General features: G+C 45.3%; 1 protein-coding gene across 3 annotated transcripts in view; it reads right to left on the reverse strand.

Moving 5' to 3' along the window:
- Nucleotides 1–474: 474 nt before the first annotated feature.
- LOC135918430 (zinc finger protein 791-like) overlaps nt 475–23,171 on the reverse strand; it is a 153,887-nt gene continuing 131,190 nt past the window's right edge. For all 3 annotated transcript variants that reach the window (XM_065452071.2, XM_065452072.2, XM_065452073.2), the window contains 7 exons: nt 22,411–22,557; nt 19,309–19,496; nt 16,866–17,056; nt 15,456–15,505; nt 9,887–10,222; nt 3,189–3,434; nt 475–1,470 (listed from right to left, as the gene is read on the reverse strand). In XM_065452071.2, coding sequence (XP_065308143.2) covers nt 982–1,470; nt 3,189–3,434; nt 9,887–10,222; nt 15,456–15,505; nt 16,866–17,056; nt 19,309–19,496; nt 22,411–22,557 — 1,647 coding nt within the window. In that variant the 3' untranslated portion in view covers nt 475–981. The remainder of the gene's footprint in view (nt 1,471–3,188; nt 3,435–9,886; nt 10,223–15,455; nt 15,506–16,865; nt 17,057–19,308; nt 19,497–22,410; nt 22,558–23,171) is intronic.

The following is a 23,171-nucleotide window of genomic DNA, read 5'->3' on the forward strand; positions in this document are numbered from 1 at the left end:
TGCTATGGCGATTCCTCACAGTTACATTTCTTTTTACTCGCGGTTTCTTGAAAAATGTATCAACGGGATTCTACTGCAATAGGTGGCATTCGGCGACGAATGCACCCGGAAGCAGTTGCATGAGAGCACATGCCCTTTGCATTGGCACATTTGCACCACTAGTGAAAGTCTGACCACGTCGACAACCACTAAAGGAGGCAAAAGAACCAAAGAAACCTATTTGCTTTAACTAGAATAATGTATGTTTTACAGGTTCACTCTCATCAAGCTGCACAACTGTTTGCGCGTCCTTTTGATTGCACTGGCCCCTAGGTGGAGAGCCTTAATTTTTCTGCAGAGAGATGGCTCTCACTGGCATGTAGTATCATCTTCAGCTGGAGCAAGTGAACTGGGAAACTGGAGCGTGGCTGTTTGTTTGCGGGACTGCATATGACCCACGTTTGGCATGCGATTACACACACACACACAGTCTAATTCTGAAAGGCAACGTTAGAATTGCATTTATTATGGAAGTGTGTTCCTTATGCAAGTAAACAGTACATTTCCGACTGGAACAAAGGAAAGTGCAACTGCAGATGCAGCTGTTGCTTCTTGCCCGGAACATCAGTGGAACTGGACTGTTCACGACTGTACTGCTGCCTCCAAATACATGGACAATTCTGCCGCACCCAGTCGCTTGTTGGGTGTTAATGTGTTATCAACTGCCGCACTGCACAAACTGTCTGTGTCTCACGCAGACTATTAAGACACATAAGCAAAGCTTGCAGCTACTAAAGGCAAAGCCCCTGCTTGTCGCCAGTCATTGAGAACTAAAACCTAAATGAGACTGTCCCCCTCAAGAGCAGCTTATTAGGGCAGCATCAAATACAGTAGACAAACTGTGTTGAACAGCTTTGTTTTTTGATTGAAACACACCATACTGTAGAAGGATGCAACTACAACTACACAACAGGGCGTGGTTGTGGCCCAGAGTTATTTACATCACTGAAACTGGACTGTCTCCACAACTGTCTCAACCCCTTGGACTGATTCTACCGCGCCGAGCAGGAGCGCATCAGCTGGCAGTGTGACGGTCAGCGTGCCATCGTCTGCCACGCTGAGTGTGTCGTCTGCTTCTCCCGAGTGCTGGTGGAGCTCGACAACACCGTCGTCTTCCTCAACGGTGGTGCTCAGCACAGCTGCTGTAGCATTGTCCACTGCTGCCACTTCCAAGGTACCTCCATCCTCCAGGAGGGGCACTGCTTTGCGTTTGCCCAGCACGGTGCTGTGGACGTGAAACAAGTGCCGACGAAGCATCTTGTTGGAGACAACACCCTTGTTGCACAGCGGACAGAAGATGTGGTAGTCGCCCGTGTGGAAGCGGGTGATGTGGTGCCGCCGTGACATGGCCAGTGTGAATGCCTTGTCACAGTAGGCACACTTGAATGGCTTCTCACCTCTGTGTCGGCGCATATGTGCTTCAAAGACTGCCTGCACAATGAAGAGTGACAGCACTAAGGTATAGCCTCTTTTCTACAAGAGAGACTGTATATAGCACACAGGCATGCTAAGCACAGTTACTCGATCACAACTGACTTTGTTTAGGCAATGTTACACAAAAATCTCATAGCAGTTATTCTGTTAACAATGATAACTGTATATATGAATGGGGTTCAGATTTTTCGTTGATATTTATTTATTTAACGTGCTGCAAAGGCCCGAGGGCATTACAGGAAGGAGTGGTAAAATACAAACATTGTGCAGGTAAAGAGAAAAAGAATGCTCAGAACAATAAGCAAGATTAACAAACAAAATGACAAGAAGCTTCGTGGATGGTAGCCTTGGAGCTGTTGGTGTCTGTGATGGCAGTGATTGAAGTGGGAAGGCATTCAATGCTAGTCTCGGGGATGAAAAAATTGTTGCACGCATTAGTGTGGTAAGATGCCATAAACTTTGAAGGTATGGTCTGAGGGAGATGATCTTTTAGAACTGAATTGTAATGATAGATTTTGTGAAGCAATGAAAATGAAAACATAACTGTGGTATGCAGTAAATGAGGCTTAGGTTAATCGCAGTTAGCGTGCTTAGCACACTCTCATAAAAATTGGGAATATCAGAATGTGCAAAAATACCCATGACATTTTGTTTTCTTCTGAAGAGAAGACCAGCTTCTCAAAAGGGAACTTTCTGAATGAAGTTGACATTACTTCAACAGGCTTGAAAATTTTCTGCAGGGACAATAAAATATTCTTGCCTTATACAAAGAAAATAAGAAATCCATAAAAGATGGGGACAGTATAGACACATCCATCTTCTTGTGACTTATTTCAATATTAATGGAAATAACAGATCATTGTCATTTTTCACTGCCTCCTTTGTGCTTCAATATAAACAACCAACTGACACAAACTAAGAGCCTGCTTTGAAAAGTGCATAAGAGCTTCCAGACTGTCTGTCGGCGTGATCAGTGCAATGTATTTCAGGCATGCAGACATTAATATTTTGCAGTGAATCTTAAATTAATTCAAACACCATACTTACGCAAGGCAATGCTCATGTCTTGATGAGCTCTAATTAAAGGAAGTAATCTTTATCGCATTGTGATGATACATTATGACCTGCTGATGTGCAGCACAACTGGCCATTCCCCACTTCGTTCCTTTATTCTCTACACGAGCAGACATCATTGCAGGGCACATAGAGTGGAGTTTCAGCTCACGATTTCCGCCGGTAACAATTCATTCCTAATGGTCCTCAGAAAGTACGAAAATTTAAAGAGATCTTTCCTGGAAAAGTACTCCTGAATCTTAAAAGCCTGGCCTCTTGGGGCAGATATGTAATGAGGTGGGCATAAGTACAATGGGGCCACAATTCCAGTCTAGTTATTATAAGTCATACGTACAGGAGCTTTCAATGAACATTTTTACACTGTTCGTCAAGAGTCAACCCAGCCTGGCTCTTTCTTCATATTTGTTGTGTTATCTTACGAGCTGCACCACCTTAGGACATATCTTGCAGCGTTGGGTTGTCTTTGCTCTAATGCTTAACGCACAGAAAATGGGACACACAGCAGGCACACACAAGTGTTGGCCTCCCTAAAATGCTTGCCCACCTGCTTGAGAGTCGGAACCCAAGTGAAGCACCGGCTTTATGCACCATTCTACCAGTATGCTCAGACTACGGTTCATCCTTGCAAATTCCAAACCCACCTCGGAGTGGAGCGTGACCTGGCACAGGTCGCACTTAAAGACAGTGTCCTGTGAGTGCCGGTAGCGGTGGGCAGCCAGGCTGCCGGGGTACTTGAAGCGCTTCTTGCACACATCGCACGCGTGGCTCCATGTGTTGGGGCCGGCCTTTTCGTGCTTGTGTGCAATGGCGTGGAAGTTGAGCGAGGCAATCTTGTTGAAGCCCCGACCGCAGGTGTGGCACCGGTAGTGCAGGTCCCGGGAGTGCGCCTGCAGAAGGGATTGGCGTGGAGGGACAGCAACAGCAGAACCATTCACTGAGCTTGCCAGTGGCCAGGCACCTTTGCTAACACAGTCATCATCAGCCTGGTTACGCCCACTGCAGCGCAAAGGCCTCTCCCATACTTCTCCAACAACCCCGGTCATGTACTAATTGTGGCCATGCCGTGCCTGCAAACTTCTTAATCTCATCCGCCCACCTAACTTTCTGCCGCCCCCTGCTACGTTTCCCTTCCCTTGGGATCCAGTCCGTAACCCTTAATGACCATCGGTTATCTTCCCTCCTCATTACATGTCCTGCCCATGCCCATTTCTTTTTCTTGATTTCAACTAAGATGTCATTAACTCGCGTTTGTTCCCTCACCCAATCTGCTCTTTTCTTATCCCTTAACGTTACACCTATCATTCTTCTTTCCATAGCTCGTTGCGTCGTCCTCAATTTGAGTAGAACCCTTTTCGTAAGCCTGCAGGTTTCTGCCCCGTAGGTGAGTACTGGTAAGACAAAGCTATTATACACTTTTCTCTTGAGGGATAATGGCAACCTGCTGTTCATGATCTGAGAATGCCTGCCAAACGCACCCCAGCCCATTCTTATTCTTCTGATTATTTCAGTCTCATGATCCAAATCCGCAGTCACTACCTGTCCTAAGTAGATGTATTCCCTTACCACTTCCAGTGCCTCACTACCTATCATAAACTGCATACTTGACAACATATCGGACCTTTAAGGAAGGGAGCCTCAAGCATCCAACAATGAAGATGCTACAGTTCCTAAGAAATGCAAATGACTCCATATCATTTTCCCTTGATCAGGCAGGTCTCTGCGGTGACCTATTTTGGAAAGTCCTGGATGAGCTAGACAAGTGCAGTCTTGCTCGGCTGGGTTGCGATGAGCACATGTGCACATTCACGTGCCAGATACTGAACTTTTTCATTGCCACACGAATGAATTTCTATGCGAGAGATGCGAACTGCCGCCTAGAAACACGAGAGAAAGTAGCTATCGCAAACAAAAAAGATCGTCTTTTGTAAAGCCACGCGGCAAATTGATAAGCCATATGCGGCTGCTGTAGTAAAAGCTTTTGAACTCGTTGAGAGAAACAAAGATCTTGTCTTATTTCTTTCTCTTTTAGTTGTTAGTAACTAGTCACGGCCGCTGTATTAAAAGCAGCCGTGCTCTAGCAGACGCAAATGGCGGTCGCAGTGAAGGGTGGTCCATGGCAGCTTTGGGCGCAAGTGCTTCCCTTATTCAGTTGGCTAAGTCGTGGCCTTTTTCCAACTTCGGAATAGGTCCATAATAAGCTGCAAATAGATTAGTGACGCACTGTGCATATTTGGCAATTTCAACTAAAAGAATGCCACTCGCTAAGCAATCACCAGCACTTTGCTGCGTAGGGCGCAGAGCCCGGCTGGGCTAACAGCGGACGCTGCGCCACCGGTTGAGTGGAAACGAAAAGGGGCCGTGCACCGATGGCCGCTGCAAGGGGAGTTTGACAACTGAAAGGATCTAGTAACGTTGCTGTGAATAGCATTCGAGAGATCATATCTCCCTACCTGACGCCTTTCTTTATTGGGATTTTGTTGCTTTCTTTATGGAGGACTACAGTGGCTGTGGAGCCGCTATAGATATCTCTCAGTATTTTGACATTCGGCTCGTCTACACCCTGATTCCGTAATGCCTCCACGACTGCTGAGGTTTCGACTGAATCAAACGCTTTCTCTGGGCTGGGGTGCGTTTAGCAGGCATTCTCACATCATGACCAGCAGGTTGCCATTATCCCTCAAGAAAAAAGTGTATAACAGCTGTGTCTTACCAGTACTCACGTACGGGGCAGAAACCTGGAGGCTTACGAAAAGGGTTCTACTTAAATTGAGGACTACGCAGCGAGCTATGGAAAGAATGATAGGTGTAACGTTAAGAGATAAGAAAACAGCAGATTAGGTGAGGGAACAAACGCAAGTTACTGATATCTTAATTGAAATCAAGAAAAAGAAATGAGCATGGGCAGGACATGTAATGAGGAAAAAAAACATAACCAATGGTCATTAAGGGTTATGGACTGGATTCCAAGGGAAGGGAAGCGTAGCAAGGGGCGGCAGAAAGTCAAGTGGGCAGATGACATTAAAAAGTTTGCAGGGACAACATGGCCACAATTAGTTATGACCGGGGTAGTTTGCGAAGTATGGGAGAGGCCTTTGCCCTGCAGTGAGCGTAACCAGGCTGATGATGATTGGAGGGTTGACGAACCCTGCTGTAACACCTTTGTGCGTTGCGGAGTGGAGGAGCGTTGTGCCCTTTCCTGATTGTCGCTTGTAGGGTGAGCCCTGTGCAGACCCATCTCCACAAAAGTCACACCTGACAGGAAAATATCTTTGTTGTAGATAATATTAATTACATACCATATTTACTTGCCTAATGATTGCAGTTCTTTGTCAAAAAAATTGGTGCAAATTGAGGGATGCGATCATTACGTGGGTTAAATTTCCTGCTAAAATAATTTTTTTTTATCCTGCGTTTGCTGCGGGATGACAACAGGTCAACAAGCAGGTGGCTGCTGCTGTAACAGTGCGGGACATAAAAACAAATATGGCAGCTGGCAGAGCAAGCCGAAAGCGCCAAATGCGATTTTTGTTCTTCTCGTGAGTATATTACGCGCATTGAAACAGTTTCTTCCATGTCAATAGTGAATAATATCGTTAATATTGGCTAGTTTGCGACAATAACGTAGCCGTGTCCACTTTGAGGAGACAGAAACAGAGATGGGCGCGCGTAGCTGCCAGTGACATAGAAACACATGGCGGGCATGCTGCGGAAACTGCGACATTTGTCTTCACTACTATCCTAATATGGCACGTTTCCGCTAAGGGTGGGCAAATATCTTAGCTGTGTTACAAGCGTCTGCGTATGAATAGGGTACACTTCTAGCGTATTAGTGTAAACATGGCCACTATAGTTGCCGCTTGCAATTTATTGAGTGCCCACGAGTGCAGACAAGAAGAATTGGAAGGCACCCTTTTTGTTATTGGCCAAAACCATTATGAAGCCTACAAGTAATAAAGCCAAGGCAAGTTTGGTTGTAGCATTTTTTTGTCATGGAAGGACGGAAAGTGGTGAAAGGGATGAAATGGGACATCTGCTTAAGAATGTTTGGTGCGTGCAGACCGCTTGGTATGTCTTCAAGAGTCGTTCGCGTAGCATTTCACAGCAATCGACAGATGGTAAGCGTGACCATCATTAGCTAGACTTGGCACACAACATGTCACTGCAACAAGTTCGGGGGGCAATCATTACATGGGAAAGAAATAAAATCACATTTTGACGGCAAAATTCAGAGGTGCAATCATTACACGAGTGCTATCATTATGCGAGTAAATACGGTACTAACATTAGAGACAAACATTTTAGATTTGCCTCAGCTTCGACTTATCAAAATAATTTTCTTGTTAAGGCTGATGCCCAAGTCTGTGATGATTAAAAGCAAATTGAGGTCGTATAAATTTTCTATTATGTCGACCCCCCCCCCCCAATATTGGAGGATATCCCAGTGCGCTGATGTCACAGCAGGCGCTCCACGTGGAACTCGCCCAGATCGCACTCATTTGTATGGTGGGCTGTCAATGCATTCCTCTCAACAAGAAAGTATTCACTGTCAACAGAAATGAGATTTCGTATGACTTATGCAGTGGATCCCTAACATTTATAGAAATGATGCCGTCGCTGTTACAGTATGCAACAGTGTTCCAGATTAAAGTATGGCCATTTGCTTCCTGCACACAGATGTACACTGTCAGCAAATTGCAGATGTGTTTAGACCTTTTCACCAACAGTCAAGTGAAGATGAATAAGTGTCAGTACTGTGCTGTGAAACCACATGTTGACATCCTGTAACTGCCTGTAACTATCCTGTATTTCTACGAGTCAGACAAATAAAAGGTCAGTTCCAAGTGTAAGGACCATCTGTGGTGCACAGAACCTAGAATATATATCATCAACAATGTTAGGCATGATATCTATACTTTGCCTAGAGCTTTACTTAACCTACTTTTTATTAAATGTACCCAGTAATATTCTTTTTAATAAGTAGACTTCCATTAATTCAACTCCAGTCAACTCTATTTTTTTATTCATTCGATCCCGACCGAAGGTTCCAGTTAATGCCAATACATTTATATGGGCCCAAACTTACGTTATTTCGATCATATAACTGGCCTTCGATGAATACCGTATTTTACAGACTATAAGTCACACCTCTGTACAAGTCGCACCTCTGTATAAGTTCCACCTCTGTATAAGTCGCACCTCCGTATAAGTCGCACCCCCCTCAAAACTGCAGTTTTTTCGAAAAGGAAACTGTACAAGTCGCACCGGTGTATAAGCTGCACCTGTTCATTCAGTAAGCCATTTAAAAAAAATACAGTGACGTTTCACATAGTAAACGCAGATCACTCGCAAGCGTATCGGTGCCATTCCTATAGAATTGCAGTATGGACACTCCAGGCGCATTTCTGCTGCCGTGGGCACCGCGATGTGCCGTATAACGTCCAAGGGCGATAACATCGTCCCTGTGCGCCGTGTTCCGTCATGTGCGAGTGAAAGTGTGCGACAGTGAGCCAAATCATACACAAGGGCCCGATATCAATAACCAGTACCTGCTGCAAACTACTAGAACATATTATTTTTACTAACCTGGCGGATTTTCTCGAGTCTTATTCATTTTTTTCGCCATCACAACACTGTCTTCGCAAACCATTCTCATGTGAGTCACAATTATTAACATTTACTCACAAACCACACCGAATACTTGACCGTACTACTTCTTAACAGGGTTTGCCTAGGCCGCCGGTTTGAATTGTTTGGTCAAATTTACACTGGAAAATACGGGACAGCAGAAAACCTTCAAATTATCTGGGATTTCAAATTAACCGAGTTTGAATTAGCAAGGTTTTACTGTACTTTGTATCTGCTACAACGGCAATGACCAAGTCCCACCAGATGATGACTACATGGTGTCTGCAAATGTAACGTGCAAAAGAAATTATGTGCCAGCAACTTTCAGCTGGTTCATTCAAGTAATCAACCATATTGTTTGGCGGACAGTGTTGATGCCTCTCACTGTGTCATAGTTTGATAAACAGCAAAAGTCAAGAATGTGCCTAGTACATTGAAGCACAAGACAGATTACTGCTGCTTACCAAATGCTGAAAGATGGGAAGAGAGGCTAGTTTATACTTGGCTATATCACAACAAAGAGATTCAGAAAAAGCAGATGCAAGGGTGTTAATTCATACCCAATGAGTGGAGTTGACAAAAGTACATGCGCAAAGAACTCAAACCTGGCCCGGGCTCTTTCATACACAACACACCTAGGAAGAATAGATCAAATTTGGTTCTGCTATATCTAAAGTTCCCTGACATTAGGCAGTTACATGACAGCGTCGCAGATGTTATCCGATCAGCAGCACAACCACAATGGTGCCATGCCTGGAGTCATAGAATTATACATCAAGAGGTGCCCTTGTGAAAGTATGCAGCCACACTGAGCTCCATGAAAACGTTCCACAGTAGTGATCGGTGAACAAACATCACCTGGATTTTTGAGTTGTGCCAAGGTGAGCAACTGCAAAATTATGGACTTGTGTGTTGACAGGGATTCAAGACATGACCTCAGAGTGAAGCGCACTGCACTCAAATAACTGCACTGAAACAATGGCGGTCATCATGGGCAGGCATACTCATTCACTCAGGTTAGCCTTCCACATTCACTGCAAAGCATGAGATGTAGTGAGAGACAAAGGATGTGAGTACGAGGGAGTGCCGGTGAGTTTGACTCGAGTATAAAAAGGAGTGAGTGCTCGTTAATACAATGTGAGCGACTGTCAGTAGATGTGAGTATGTTATGCGAGTGAGCATCGATGAGTGGGTGCCATTAAGTGTGAATGGAAGTGACTACGAATGCTAGCAAGTGTTGATGCATATAAGTGGATGTGAATGTGAGTAAGTACACAGCCTGGGAAAACATTGTCACGTGTTAGTGACGGTGAAGAAAGCAAACCGATGAATGGCGAACACAATCGATGGTCGTCGAAATTTTGATCAGCGGGTCAAGCGTGTCGGCTTTTATACATCAGTCGTCGAATGTTCCAGAGTAATCGCCGAGACGCGCATGTCTTCCTAAAGTTCTACATTATTCGCATCGCACATACATGCAATCAGATTACACAAGGTTCGGTCACAGACAGCGGATGGAACTATCGATAACATTCCAGAAACTTCCGATACATGCAAGCGCGTCCTGCACTGTGCGATAACATTTGTTAGGCGGTGAAATGTGGTCGCCCGACAAAGATAAACAAGTACAGGTGTCAATACTGGTGAGTGAGCCTGCTGACCTATGGCTTCTGTAAGTTATTGTGCACAAGCATAGGTATGGAGGCTGGCGCACCTGCAGGTGCAGGTCATACAGCCCCTGCGTCTCGAAGTACTTGGTGCACTGTGTGCAGGTGCTGCCCCGCTGCTCCTCGTGCGCCTGCAGGTGCTCCTGGAAGCTCGAAGGGAGCACGAAGACGCGGGGACAGTGGGGGCACGGGTAGCTCTCGCTGGTGTGTGCCGTGCGGATGTGCCGTTCGGCCTGGTTTCGCTCAATGAATCCCTTGCTGCAGAGGTCGCAGGCAAAGGGCCACACGCCAGTGTGGTCCACCAGGTGGCGAAGGTAGCCCTTGCGGCTGTACGACACGTAGTCGCAGTGCTCGCACCGAAACAGCTTCAGGCTCGGGGCACTCTGCGCAGGGAACGGGAAACCACCACACGTGTCGGACTCGCTTAGCGGCACACGTTTTTCAAAGTACATTAAGGAACAATCAAGCTAGACACTCAAAACTCATTATGATCAAGTTGAAGGGGGAGTCGAAATTACTTCTTTATATTCATTATGGACATTTACGGCAGTACATGCTCAATGGGGTGCACTATTGTAAACATGGAAGGTGCCATTGCGGCCAGCGGAACCGCTACGAGGCCACGCATGCAACGAGACTGGAATAGAACCACAAAAAGAATCTTCGGCATCACGCGATTTCTTAGCACCTGATGCGACAGCCTTTAGATGACTGCCATCTGTTCTGTTATAATGGTCTTCTGCTTGGCTCGTCGCGGTCGTGCAGCACGTGGCATACACAACACAGTGATTTGCATTGGGATCGAGGAGGCAAGCGAACTTCTTGGCTGGCTCGTGGCCTGCAAGAGTACTCCAGTGCAAATGCAATCTCGAAAGCAGGTTCTTTGCTTTTGTGAAGCATGTCTCTCCCCAACGTCAACACAATGACTGGCTTGGTCTCATCATCATCATCATCAGCCTGGTTACGCCCACTGCAGTGCAAAGGCCTCTCCCATACTTCTCCAACAACCCCGGTCATGTACTAATTGTGGCCATGCCGTGCCTGCAAACTTCTTAATCTCATCCGCCCACCTAACTTTCTGCCGCCCCCTGCTACGTTTCCCTTCCCTTGGGATCCAGTCCGTAACCCTTAATGACCATCGGTTATCTTCCCTCCTCATTACATGTCCTGCCCATGCCCATTTCTTTTTCTTGATTTCAACTAAGATGTCATTAACTCGCGTTTGTTCCCTCACCCAATCTGCTCTTTTCTTATCCCTTAACGTTACACCTATCATTCTTCTTTCCATAGCTCGTTGCGTCGTCCTCAATTTGAGTAGAACCCTTTTCGTAAGCCTGCAGGTTTCTGCCCCGTAGGTGAGTACTGGTAAGACACAGCTATTATATACTTTTCTCTTGAGGGATAATGGCAACCTGCTGTTCATGATCTGAGAATGCCTGCCAAATGCACCCCAGCCCATTCTTATTCTTCTGATGATTTCCGTCTCATGATCCGGATCCGCCGTCACTACCTGCCCTAAGTAGATGTATTCCCTTACGACTTCCAGTGCCTCGCTGCCTATTGTAAATTGCTGTTCTCTACCGAGACTGTTAAGCATTACTTTAGTTTTCTGCAGATTAATTTTTAGACCCACTCTTCTGCTTTGCCTCTCCAGGTCAGTGAGCATGCATTGCAATTGGTCCCCTGAGTTACTAAGCAAGGAAATATCATCCGCGAATCGCAAGTTACTAAGGTATTCTCCATTAACTTTTATCCCCAATTCTTCCCAATCCAGGTCTCTGAATACCTCCTGTAAGCACGCTGTGAATAGCATTGGAGATGTCGTATCTCCCTGCCTGACGCCTTTCTTTATTGGGATTTTGTTGCTTGCTTTATGGAGGACTACGGTGGCAGTGGAGCCGCTATAGATATCTTTCAGTATTTTTACATACGGCTCGTCTACACCCTGATTCCGTAATGCCTCCATGACTGCTGTGGTTTCGACAGAATCGAACGCTTTCTCGTAATCAATGAAAGCTATATATAAGGGTTGGTTATATTCCGCACATTTCTCTGTCACCTGATTGATAGTGTGAATATGATCTATTGTTGAGTAGCCTTTACGGAATCCTGCCTGGTCCTTTGCTTGACAGAAGTCTAAGGTGCTCCTGACTCTATTTGCGATTACCTTAGTAAATAGTTTGTAGGCAACGGACAGTAAGCTGATCGGTCTATAATTTTTCAAGTCTTTGGCGTCCCCTTTCTTATGGATTAGGATTATGTTAGCGTTCTTCCAAGATTCCGGTACGCTCGAGGTCATGAGGCATCGCATATACAGGGTGGCCAGTTTCTCTAGAACGATCTGTCCCCCATCCTTCAGAAAATCTGCTGTTACCTAATCCTCCCCAGCTGCCTTCCCCCTTTGCATATCTCCCAAGGCTTTCTTTACTTCTTCCGGGGTTACTTTTGGGATTTCGAATTCGTCTAGACTATTTTCTCTTCCATTATCGTCGTGGGTGCCACTGGTACTGTATAAATCTCTATAGAACTCCTCAGCCACTTGGTCTATCTAATGAAAATAATTATGCAGCCTTCAAGAGATTCGATTTAGGAACAAATGTAATGAATGGCATCAATAAATGCAATCATTAGGTAATAAAACAATGCTGTCGAGTGCTGCATTGGTAGTCACCAGCTTAAAAAAAATGTTTATTAATGAGGCACTTTGTTTTCGTCAACTTGTCTTCGACATAGAACAGCCGTGGCCAGAGCAGCATTGCATGCTTTGACTTTTTCCAGAAAGTTGTGGTGCACACCTTGCACAGGCATGGCTTACACACATGGCAATGGCCTAGCATGCACAGTGCACAACATTTGCTTTTGCAGAAAATGTTACGCTGCACGGCGATGTTGCCATGCAGGTCAGCTTGATGCCAGCGACGATACATGGATGGATGGATGGATGCGAAACTTTAACAAGGTCCTGAGGTACGCGACTCAGCGCGCTGCGGGCCGCTCCCACATTGGGACAGTCAGGCCCTGCCCGACCGCCGCATCGTGGGCCCTCTGGACAGCCCATAGTTGCACCCCGGCATCAGGGCTCTTGATAGCGGAGAGCCACTTGTCTTCATTGATTTCTTCTGTGCCTCGTAACGAGGGGCAACGACGATACAGTGTGTCTACTATTACCTCAGTTTCATACTTTTCATATAATGACCTCTGTCTCAGGCACATACTTCATTCTAATGCACATGTCAACTTAAGTTGATTTTATGCCAGTCATTCTAACCGCACAGTTATGGTGAGACAAGACACCTAGAGAAAGCAGCCTTACACTTTTCTTTGTTGCATAAGCTTCGTTGTTACCCAGTGGCTCTACATACTCCCAACCGTGAGAGCAGGCTATAGTTATATTGAAGAAAGTCCAGCTCCTCCTTCTTTACAGTAGTTAGGTATTGTTATGAGTACAGTATCTCGGGCATACGATCAAGTGCCGGAGGGCAGAGAATACCCAGCAATCACAGCTTCAAAGATAACAGAAAGTTACTATCAATTGGAAGCGTTTGATTGCACAATGCTTCTTGTGCAATAAAGGGCCCATAGACTCATTGCTTTCTTTTCCTTTGCATCAACAAAATTATTTCAAAACCTTTGCCCATGCATGACCAGGCACTCTGAAGATAACTTGAACATTATCACATCACATAAGTGGTAAAGCACAAAAAAGATTCATGTTATGGCATTCGATGGGGACTGCTTGGAAAAGTCATGATGACATTGTAATTGTACTGTGCACTGGGGTAATTTTCGAGACTCTCTTGATTGCCCGAAAAAACAATTTCATTTTCACAGCTGCACCTGTATTTTGAACAGCTTGAACAACTGCAGTCAGCCATGTGACTGAGCAGCCATGGTTGTGGTCTCAATTCGTCAGCCACTTCCAATATTAAAGCAGGGTTTGAGTACTGGCTAGTTAGTATTCCCTTGTAAACGTGACTTACAGAAAATACATAGACAAGGGGACAGAAGCAGATGATGTGATTTTTAGTGCAAGTACACTGTACACTAAAGCCCTTAACTTTATGCGGTGGAAAATGTAAAATTCTGCAAATCCAGACAGAGGAATCTGCAAAATTCCGTGGCAACACTTAACAGACATAATAACAGTTTATTTATTGAGAACTTTCAGGCTCCAAACATGCTTGCATTATTTAAAACTGAAGGAAGCTGTTGTGGCTGAACATAAGATGATGCTTTGTACTCTCTTCACTAGGAGAAGGGCGCTTGTGAGACACAATGTCGCCATAGCGACTGAATGATCTGTCTACGTCAACAGAGTTGATTGGCATTGACAGGTATTTAAGGGCAATGGAAAAAAGTGCTGGAGTGAGCTGTTCTATCCCTGCCCAGAAAGCCAGAACATCAAAATCTACAACTGCATTTTTTTGTTTAGAAAGAAATGGTGCTAAATCCCTGTCACTAGATTTGAGTTCTTGTGCAGACTTCAGGTACACTTGCACTATTCAGCAGCTACGGCTAGTGGTTCAACACAGTGCCAACGCAGCCGTGAGCCATCGGTACGCCTACACTCTGCAGATCGCTTTCAAGATAATGCACGTGTGGCTGCGGAATACGCAGCTGCCTGCGGAGCACAACACCATCTTCCTTTCACCACTCCCCCTGGGACCACGGGTGCGATGGAAGACAGCGTGCTGCCTCCCCGCTTTCCCCTTGTATGCACGCAAGATTGAGCCGCGATCGTCGGCTCACCCATCACATGCCTTCACTATCACATACAGCACGTGGCATGCGGGGACAATGTTATCGCCCTTGGCCTTCATACAGAATATTGAGGCGACGGAAACGGCAGAAATGTACCTGGAGTACCCATATAATTGTTATCACAATTGTATAGGAATGGTACCCATACGCTTGCGCATAACCTGCATTCACGAAGTGAAGTGTCACTGTAATTCTTTATAAGGTTAGAACATTTGAATATAAAATTACATTTGTACAACACTAAAGGATGATGAAGCAATAGAAACCCTTTTACTATTAATGAATAAGGAAACACTACTTTCCCGTCACCTTTGGCACCTTCCACTTGATCTGCCGTTCTTAAGATGTGTAGCGCTACCTTGTGAAAACTATGAGAAATAGCATTTCTTTGTCGCTTCCAAAAGCAACATTTTAAACATTTTTTTCACATTTCCACAAAAAAACATCAATTCTGAAAAATTTCGTGAAATCGCGGTATCACAGAAAGCTAGAGACTCTACCTATAAGGCACATGGGACAACTTTAGGCAGTACTACTCAATATACAGCGCACAAAAGCATACCTATGATCTGACTGCAGTGATAGACGAACACTGTGGCACACTGCTGGTTTGCCTTTGTCTACAAAATGACTAAATAATGGCAGCTAGCGCTGAAGCACTTGACATCTGCCAGTGAAAGTTGTGCAATTTCCAACTCATTACATTTTTCTAAAAAACTCAAAGCCTTGGTAGCAGAATGAAATTTAAAAATTGTTTGCATAATGACAGGCCTGGATATCAAACAAGTATCAAGGAAGCGTATTCCTGAAGCATCAGTGTTCACTAGAAATACACAGAGGTGAAGGGCAACTCACGGATCCATCAGGCATCAGGGCAGCACCTTTGTCAGACGTTTCTGGCTGGACTGCAAGCAAAAAAAAAAAAAGCATGCAACAGCACTGCTCTTGAAAGGCATAGGTACCACCGCAAATATCTTTACATGACTGTCATTTCCCATTTGGCATACTTGTTTGCTCATACATGTCTAGGTTACAAGTGTAATGAACTCGCACACGTTCGTGTACACTTAAACCTAGTCGCAGTTATATTACCCAAGATGAAATACTGGATGTAAAAACCTAAGTCCCATTGAAAAGGCCTAAGACATCCGTGCGACATTACAGTGAGACCTGTTACAGGTACTTTGCAGAGTCATTGGTGGAATCATCCTTTCAATTGGTTGTCGCTATCAGTCATCAGCACGCCTTAGTGTTCGAACAATATCACAAAGTGCGCGTGCCAAGAGCTGCAAGCCTCACGAACGATGCAATAGCAACACATTTCACAAAAATGACAGTAAGCGTAACGAGGCAAGAATTTAGCTGAAGCAGCCACCACAGAGCCAAGCATGGAATGTCGAGAAAAGTAAACAAAAGTCGTGGTTCTCTATAACTGTAGAAAATAAACAAGCTGCAGAGCAGAGTGTGACATCACGAAGTTAAGGTGACGCTCTTGTCAAGTTTTGAGCATAGAGCAAAATTTTACAAACTTTCTTCGAAAAACCGTTCTTATAGGAGCAGAATTTGCATGACATATATATATTTTTTTGGCTTTTCATCACTTGCATTAAATGAAGATCCTGGACCTCAAAATGCTGGAACAGATCACTGGAAAGCCCCAGAGCACAAAAGATATTCTCCTGGTAATAGCTTTGTAAAGAACCAGTTTTGGTTCCCAGGAAGTGTGCATGTGTTGTGATGTCACCATGCAGCAGGTGGTCATGTAGGAGTAGGAAATTGCGACATTCTGGCGCTCGCACCAGCTTACTCTGCTGTCTGTTTCACTGTTACAGCAGTGCACGGGGATTTATGTAGCAGCATAACAGACAACCGGGTGAGCCAGACTGAGTGCCAGAACATCACCATGCCCTGCTCAGCTTCTTCTCCACTCATTTGTAGCACAAAGGCCAGCAAGCCGAAACAGTGCATCTTGGAAAGAGACTTTGGCAAACAGGGACACCTTGCCACCATCAGCCCAGTTGGCAGGGAAACATGACACAGTGACCCCACTGACCACAGCAGCTAAACCTCCCGACATCATGTAGCTCTTGCGCGACACCAGGTGTGTCGCCAAAAGCTAGTTGGTGCTCTCCAACGAGCGCACCCCTCAATTTGGTTCTGTGAGAGTACGTAACCTCAGCAGAGAAAACTGGACCGTGAAAACAGGCGAGAGGGCCAAAGAAAGCCATTCATTTTCAAAAGGAAAAGACCAAGGCAGGAACTCACACTTGTGTCCGCAGAGCAGGTGCAGCATGAGCTCGCGTCGAGTCATGAAGCGCATGGGGCACATGGTGCATGCGTGGTTGGTCTGGCGCAGGTGGACGCGGCTCACATGGCGCTTCTTCTGTGCCAGAAAGTTGAAGCCCTTGGAGCAGTACTCGCACTTGAACGCCTTGTTGGCACCGTGCTTGGCCTGCCTGTGGTGGCAGCAGCATAAATTGAAACGCAAACAAGCAAACATCTAAGGACACCTAAGCACTTCTGATGAGTTGTGAATGTGAAAGTGTTAATGTCCAATTGAATGACGCTGAGCGGTCCTTCAAGTTTTGTGCAGTGAATATGTACCACAGTGGTACATGCTGCCTGAGCCAGCAAGCAGCAGCAGCAGCAGCAGCAGCAGCCTGCGGTGCCAACGCCGCATGCCACCGTGTGTGACAAGAGACCAAGGCTGGCAGGCGTGTGCAGCAGCTAAGCTCAGTGAGAGAGATACGGACCGCATGCCTGCTTCCAAGAGGGAGAGTGAGAGTAATGTGGCATCATGGCGATGCTCTCTCCTCTCACGCAACACCTGGTGCACTATTGCATCAGCAGGTGTGCTGATGCAATAGCAGCCCATTCTGCTCTGTTGAGGCGCACTCGTGACGTAGCGTCGCAGCTAATGGGAATTTACCTGCCGATTTACTGCTCCAGATGACAGACGCTGGCTTTTTCGCTTTCGCATCAATAACTTAGTAGAACATCTGTTGCGCATAATTACATGGAAGTGCACTGTCTACTTGCTCTGTAACTGCTTTCTAAGCATGAAGTAGTCCCCAGCGTACATTTTTTATCTGAATTAGGACTCTACTACAAGCAAAGGCAAAGCTGGAAACAGAACAATGCATTTCAGTCGTTTCTGGCTTGTTCAGAAACAATTGAGGACCTTAGCCAAGAAAGTTTAAGAATAGGTCTGAAGATTAATACGCAGAATACAAAGGTAACATTCAACAGCCTGGCGATTTGTGATTTTTTCGATTTTTTTTTTCTCTAAAAGCTGTGTCCCCCCTTAAGCTGACACTAGGCAGGAAGCTTTCAGGAAAACAGTTATCCTCTGTCTACTGGCTAATTTACATGCTAAAATTACAACAAGCTTCCTAAATTTATTGAGTTGGAACACTACCGTACTTATTCGATTCTAACATGCCCCCAAATCTAATGTGCACCCAATTTTTGCAGCTCTAAAGAAATGAATAAAAGTGCACATGAATGTAACGTGTCCCTGATTTATAAAAGAAAAGTATAGCATGGCTCCCATGCTCACGATCAGAAAAAACGAGACTTGCTGAATTTATCTTCACAGAACGGAAACCTTTTAAATGCAAAGCATTTCTTTGCCTAGTCGGAGCCAGGGTCAAATGCAAGGCCGTCCAAGGTCACAGAGTTTGTCGTCAATGCGTGCACCACCCCACGTGCCCGCTCGCTAGCCACTACTGGCTTGGCCCCTCCTTGCACCCGCTTGCATGGCACTATTGGCTTGGTGCCTCCTCTCCTAGCTCCACTTGTCAGTAAGGGGCATGTGGCTCGGTTGCGCTAGCTGCACTATGTTGCATGCAGGCCTCTACCTGCAGATGGGTTTCAGCAGAATGTGGCAGTGGGATCTATGGAAATTGAAGCACAGAATGTTGACTATTGGAGCTTTCATTATAGTGACCTTCCAGAATAACAAACAATCTGCCACGGTCCCCTGAGGTTTGTTATACAGATATTTCACTCGACTGCTATCACTTTCAAAAGATTTCATGTGACTCTGCACCACACTTGTCAAAGTATGCAGCCGACAGCATTCCTGGTGCTGTGTACAGATAGCGAGCTTGGCACAGTGCCAAAAACGCTGGCAGTCATATACACCGACACATTCAGTGCCGAGTCCCATGTAATTTTGCCAAAGTGAATGACTGAGAATACCGCTCCAAATCATAGTCGACCACAAAATGAACCCACGAAGTTGGTCGTAGGTGTTCTGTGCCCACAGCAACCATCATAACATTTCAGGACTACTAAAAGAATACCTGTAATGGTAACATTTTAAAAACTCTCACGCTGTTCTTGACCAACCATTCACTTTTAGACAGAAAGGATACTTTAGCGTGAAATGTGGCCCTAGCAAATGAAGGTCCTTTGGATTCAATCTTACTCTGTGGCATCAAAATGTGCACCAGAATCTTGGCACCAATGGTGTTCTTGCGTTCCACCACTGTCAAAATGCAGCTGCAGTAAATGAACATCAAAGCTAAACATCGTTCACGTGCAGCAGCAGATTGTCGCAGTGGCAGGTAAGACGAAGTGGGTCTACCTCTGATTAAGGCAAAACAGCCCAGACGATGGGACGGGTGAAACAGACAGTGCCTGCCTTGTTTCACCACGATCAACGTCAACTAGGCCAGCCCATGTGTGATCTATCACTGCTTACTGGTGGTACTTGAGCGTGGTGCTTGTCTTGAAGCTCTCGCCGCACTCCTCGCAGGCGAAGCCACGATCCTGGCCGTGGCAAAGGCGATGGTTGCGCAGAGCCGTCTGGCTGCTAAGACACTTGCCACACTGCTCGCACTGCGGCCGCTGCCGGCACTGGCGCCGCTCCATGTGCCGCTGGTACCGGACCTGCCAGTGCAACACACCATTATGTGGCTGCACATCAGCCGAGGGGAACAACCACGCTGGTGGCTACTAGCTCCATTGTGCTGCCAGTCTTCATTGGTTACGCTCAATCAATCAATGTAACATAACAAAAAGAAATCTTACATAACGAGCATTCTGTCAAATCCCACAATTCATTTAAGAGTTGTAAGAGTTGTGCCAGGAACGTAAAAATTTCGAAACACATTATTAACATTCCCTGTTTTCACTGAATTTGCAGTTGGTGCCTCGTAGAGTTGTTTTAGGACCTTGGGAAACACTGCAGGTAACAATAGTATGACACTGTGGAATGCTTGAATAGGTAATCGCTCGCCACTCACAACCTGCTTCCAGTTTCAACAAAATATAAGCAACATGCCTCGCATAGTTCACTGAGGACACTGGGAAAAAGCAACTACACGCCTGGTACATTAGGTAAAAAATCGGAAGATAAGTGTTAAGTAATTATTCCGAGAGCACATAATTAACGTACCATAAACACTGGAATATAGGTCAAGTTAAGATAAGTAGAAAAGTGCCCCCTAATCTTATTTGGCAGTTTTTGGCAGAATCTTTTTTGTTGCCTGGCCAACAAAAAATAGGACAACGAAAGAAAAGTGAGGAAAGTATTGGCCTTTCTTGTGCTGTTGCAATTGTGAACGGCGCAACATTTGCAAACAATGTGCAAACATGCATTACTGCTGTCCCGGGGCGCAAAATTAGCAGGTCTCGGCTTGACTTTGGTGCGCTACATTTGAAAATGATGCAACAGAATACGCAGAGGCGAATGCGAGAATGGCAGCACTGCACCGTTAGGTTTCCACAAACGGAAAGTGAAACGCCGCAACTATGGTAGGTGGAATCGTGAATTTCATAGGAAACTTCATTCTGGGACTGTTACACTGTTTGTAAGTCAACTCCAAAACGTCATAGCAGAATTTATTCACGACCATTGTGCACGAGAACGGCTGCCCAACTGGTGAAATTGGCGGCACAGAAGAGAGGTCTCATCGGCCAACGCAGTCTGCCGAACGCGGCGCAGAAAACCTCAAGCTGCCGTCGATGGGTGTTGGACCAACAAAATGAGTGAATGGCCAGCAGTGTTGCAAGGACGCCTACAGTCTGCTGCAGAGGTCACAAGTGCCCACTGCATGCCACTTGTGGCCCGAATCTTGTGCACCCGTAATGGATGCTGTGGGATGCTGTACGTTGCCGTGTAAATAAAGTACTGTGTTCTGCAGTGCAACTGCACTGAAGTATGCCTCTTCTTTCTTTGTTTTATTTTATCACCTCAAAGCCCGGGGTCGACCTACATTCTGGACCGAGTTATATTCTGTTTTTTTAGTACACACTTCTTACTTTTGGTACATGTCACTCATGGAGTGTTCGCCATTTCCTGTAAATATTTTTGGTGGTTGTCCCAGGAAAGTGGTAAATGTTTACCCATCTCATATTATGTCCTTAAATGGACCAAAAACGAGGGCTTAGCAATTTTAATTTGACCCCTAATTGACATACAGAATTCTAAATTTGCTTACTTATTGCCCCGAACATTCCCCACAATTTCTTAACGTATAAACTTCGAGACTAAACTAATGACTGATTGCCAAGTGCACAAAATTGGAAAACAGGATGCCACACAAGAAGAGACACATGGAAAGATATATAACCTGAAGAAAGCTTAGAACCGTCACGGCATAAGCATGGTGTTTTCAGCACCACAAAAACTTGCGTGGTTGTGTTTGCATGCTTGAATGCACTGGCGGCTGTGGTAAAAAAGCATGAAAACTCGCACGTACGCTGCGCTGTGGGAGTGGCACGTGGGATCCCGCCAACTTGGCGAAGATCCTGCATGGTGTAGATGGCCGTGCACGGGAGCATCAACTGACTGTGAAAAATAATGAAATGCCTAATTTGTCCACACATTGAGCTGCCTGTGAGGTGCAAATTCATTTTACCAAGATCACAGGAAGAAGTGTTTTTGGAAGCGTTTTTTTATCAAAGGAAGAGGTAGTGCCTGTGTAATTGACATCTATATCGTTGTTCAGTGCAGAAATGTCCTTTTTCATTAATCAGATGCAGTTCTGTGGGGATGGGGGGAGGGTACGGCATCTTTCTTTCGATTTGTATGCGCCTCCACATGCACCCTCTTGTAATGCGATATAACACCCAGTGTTGCAATAAGCCAGTTGGTAGCCTGCAATCAATCTTTCCGTGTGGCTCTTCTTGTGTGGTGTCCTGTTTCCCAGTTTTGTGCATATAGTAATCAGACATTAGAATGAACCAACTGGCCCTTCGAAACATACTAATTAAAAAATGACTGCTCTAGTTCTTTCAGAAAAGTGGAACTGGCATATAACATTTCTGAGCACTTCTACTCCATTAACAGCTTTGCTGTAAAAAAACATAAAGGAATATTGCATAAAAGTGCACAGATCTGCATCACGCAAGAACTGCGGCAATTTATTTTAAAAGTTGTTGTCCATAGGCCAACGATTGTAGTTGTCCAGTACACCTGACTTCAATCCGGCCTTTCTCGGTGTATTCAGCCTGATTGCATGCGTTCCAGGGCACAGCCACAGCAAGTGTCGACTGAACGGTTGCCACCAGGTCTGCCAACAGTGACGACAACCAGCAGTGCATCGGCAAGGCCTTCGATGAAAATTACGGTAAGCTGCATTCTTGTCGTGGCCTATATTTCATCACCCATTCTTTCCTTGTCATCCTTGCGACTATAAAACAAGCAATTGTGGTGGCCTTCATGGCGAGCCTCAAGCTGTTCAGTTGTTGACTTACCGCATCAACAAACCTCGTAGAGCAGTTAATGCGTAACAGTGAATGCCCACTGACACATTCCACTCAATAAGAAAGGAACTGCTTGACAAAAGCGAAAGCTCACCTCACTGGAGAACTCCTTATCACAGCGGACACAAGCGTAGAAGCGAATCTCCGGGTGGGAGGACAGGTGCTCCTGGATGTGCCCCAGGGAAGCCCCAGTGTAGGCACAGTAGTTGCACTTGAAGTATGGCTGCCTGAAGCCACAGGCCTGCAGCAGGTAGTGCAGCATGAGTCTGCTAGCACTTACTGAGGTAAATATGAGTACGTACAAGAATGCTTGACACAAAATGCTTCTTGTAAATTCTTGGTCAAGTCCCAAAATCGACAAAATATGAAATACAAATGATCAAGAATAACTCCTCATTACAGGTCACACCGGCTGTACAATCAGTTCGATTTCATGCGCATCTACGGAAAGACTAATTTGGAACAATCCTTTGGAACAATCTTCTTAATGCCATTGCTTATGAGAGTGACCAGGAATAATTCCGGCATCTTCTAGCAACGCATTTTTCAAACTCGACATAACCTAACCTAACGTGTCAACATAACTTAATGTGTTATTTTTTCTTGAGTTTCCTATTATTATTGTGCTACTACCCTTTAAATACTGTTTTGTTATAGCCAAATATTGTCTCGCTTGCTCTGTAATTCTATTGGTTATATTTTACTTTGTGCAAATTTCTTGTTCACTGACCTCTCGCGTTCACAAACATTCGGTTTGTCTTTTGTACAATTTTTAACACCACATTGCTGCATGTTAGCGCATTTCCTACACTGTATTTTTTGCATATGTATTGACATATGTATTCTAATTATTTT

Source organism: Dermacentor albipictus, chromosome 2 (assembly GCF_038994185.2).
Source record: "Dermacentor albipictus isolate Rhodes 1998 colony chromosome 2, USDA_Dalb.pri_finalv2, whole genome shotgun sequence".
Classification (NCBI taxonomy): domain Eukaryota; kingdom Metazoa; phylum Arthropoda; class Arachnida; order Ixodida; family Ixodidae; genus Dermacentor; species Dermacentor albipictus.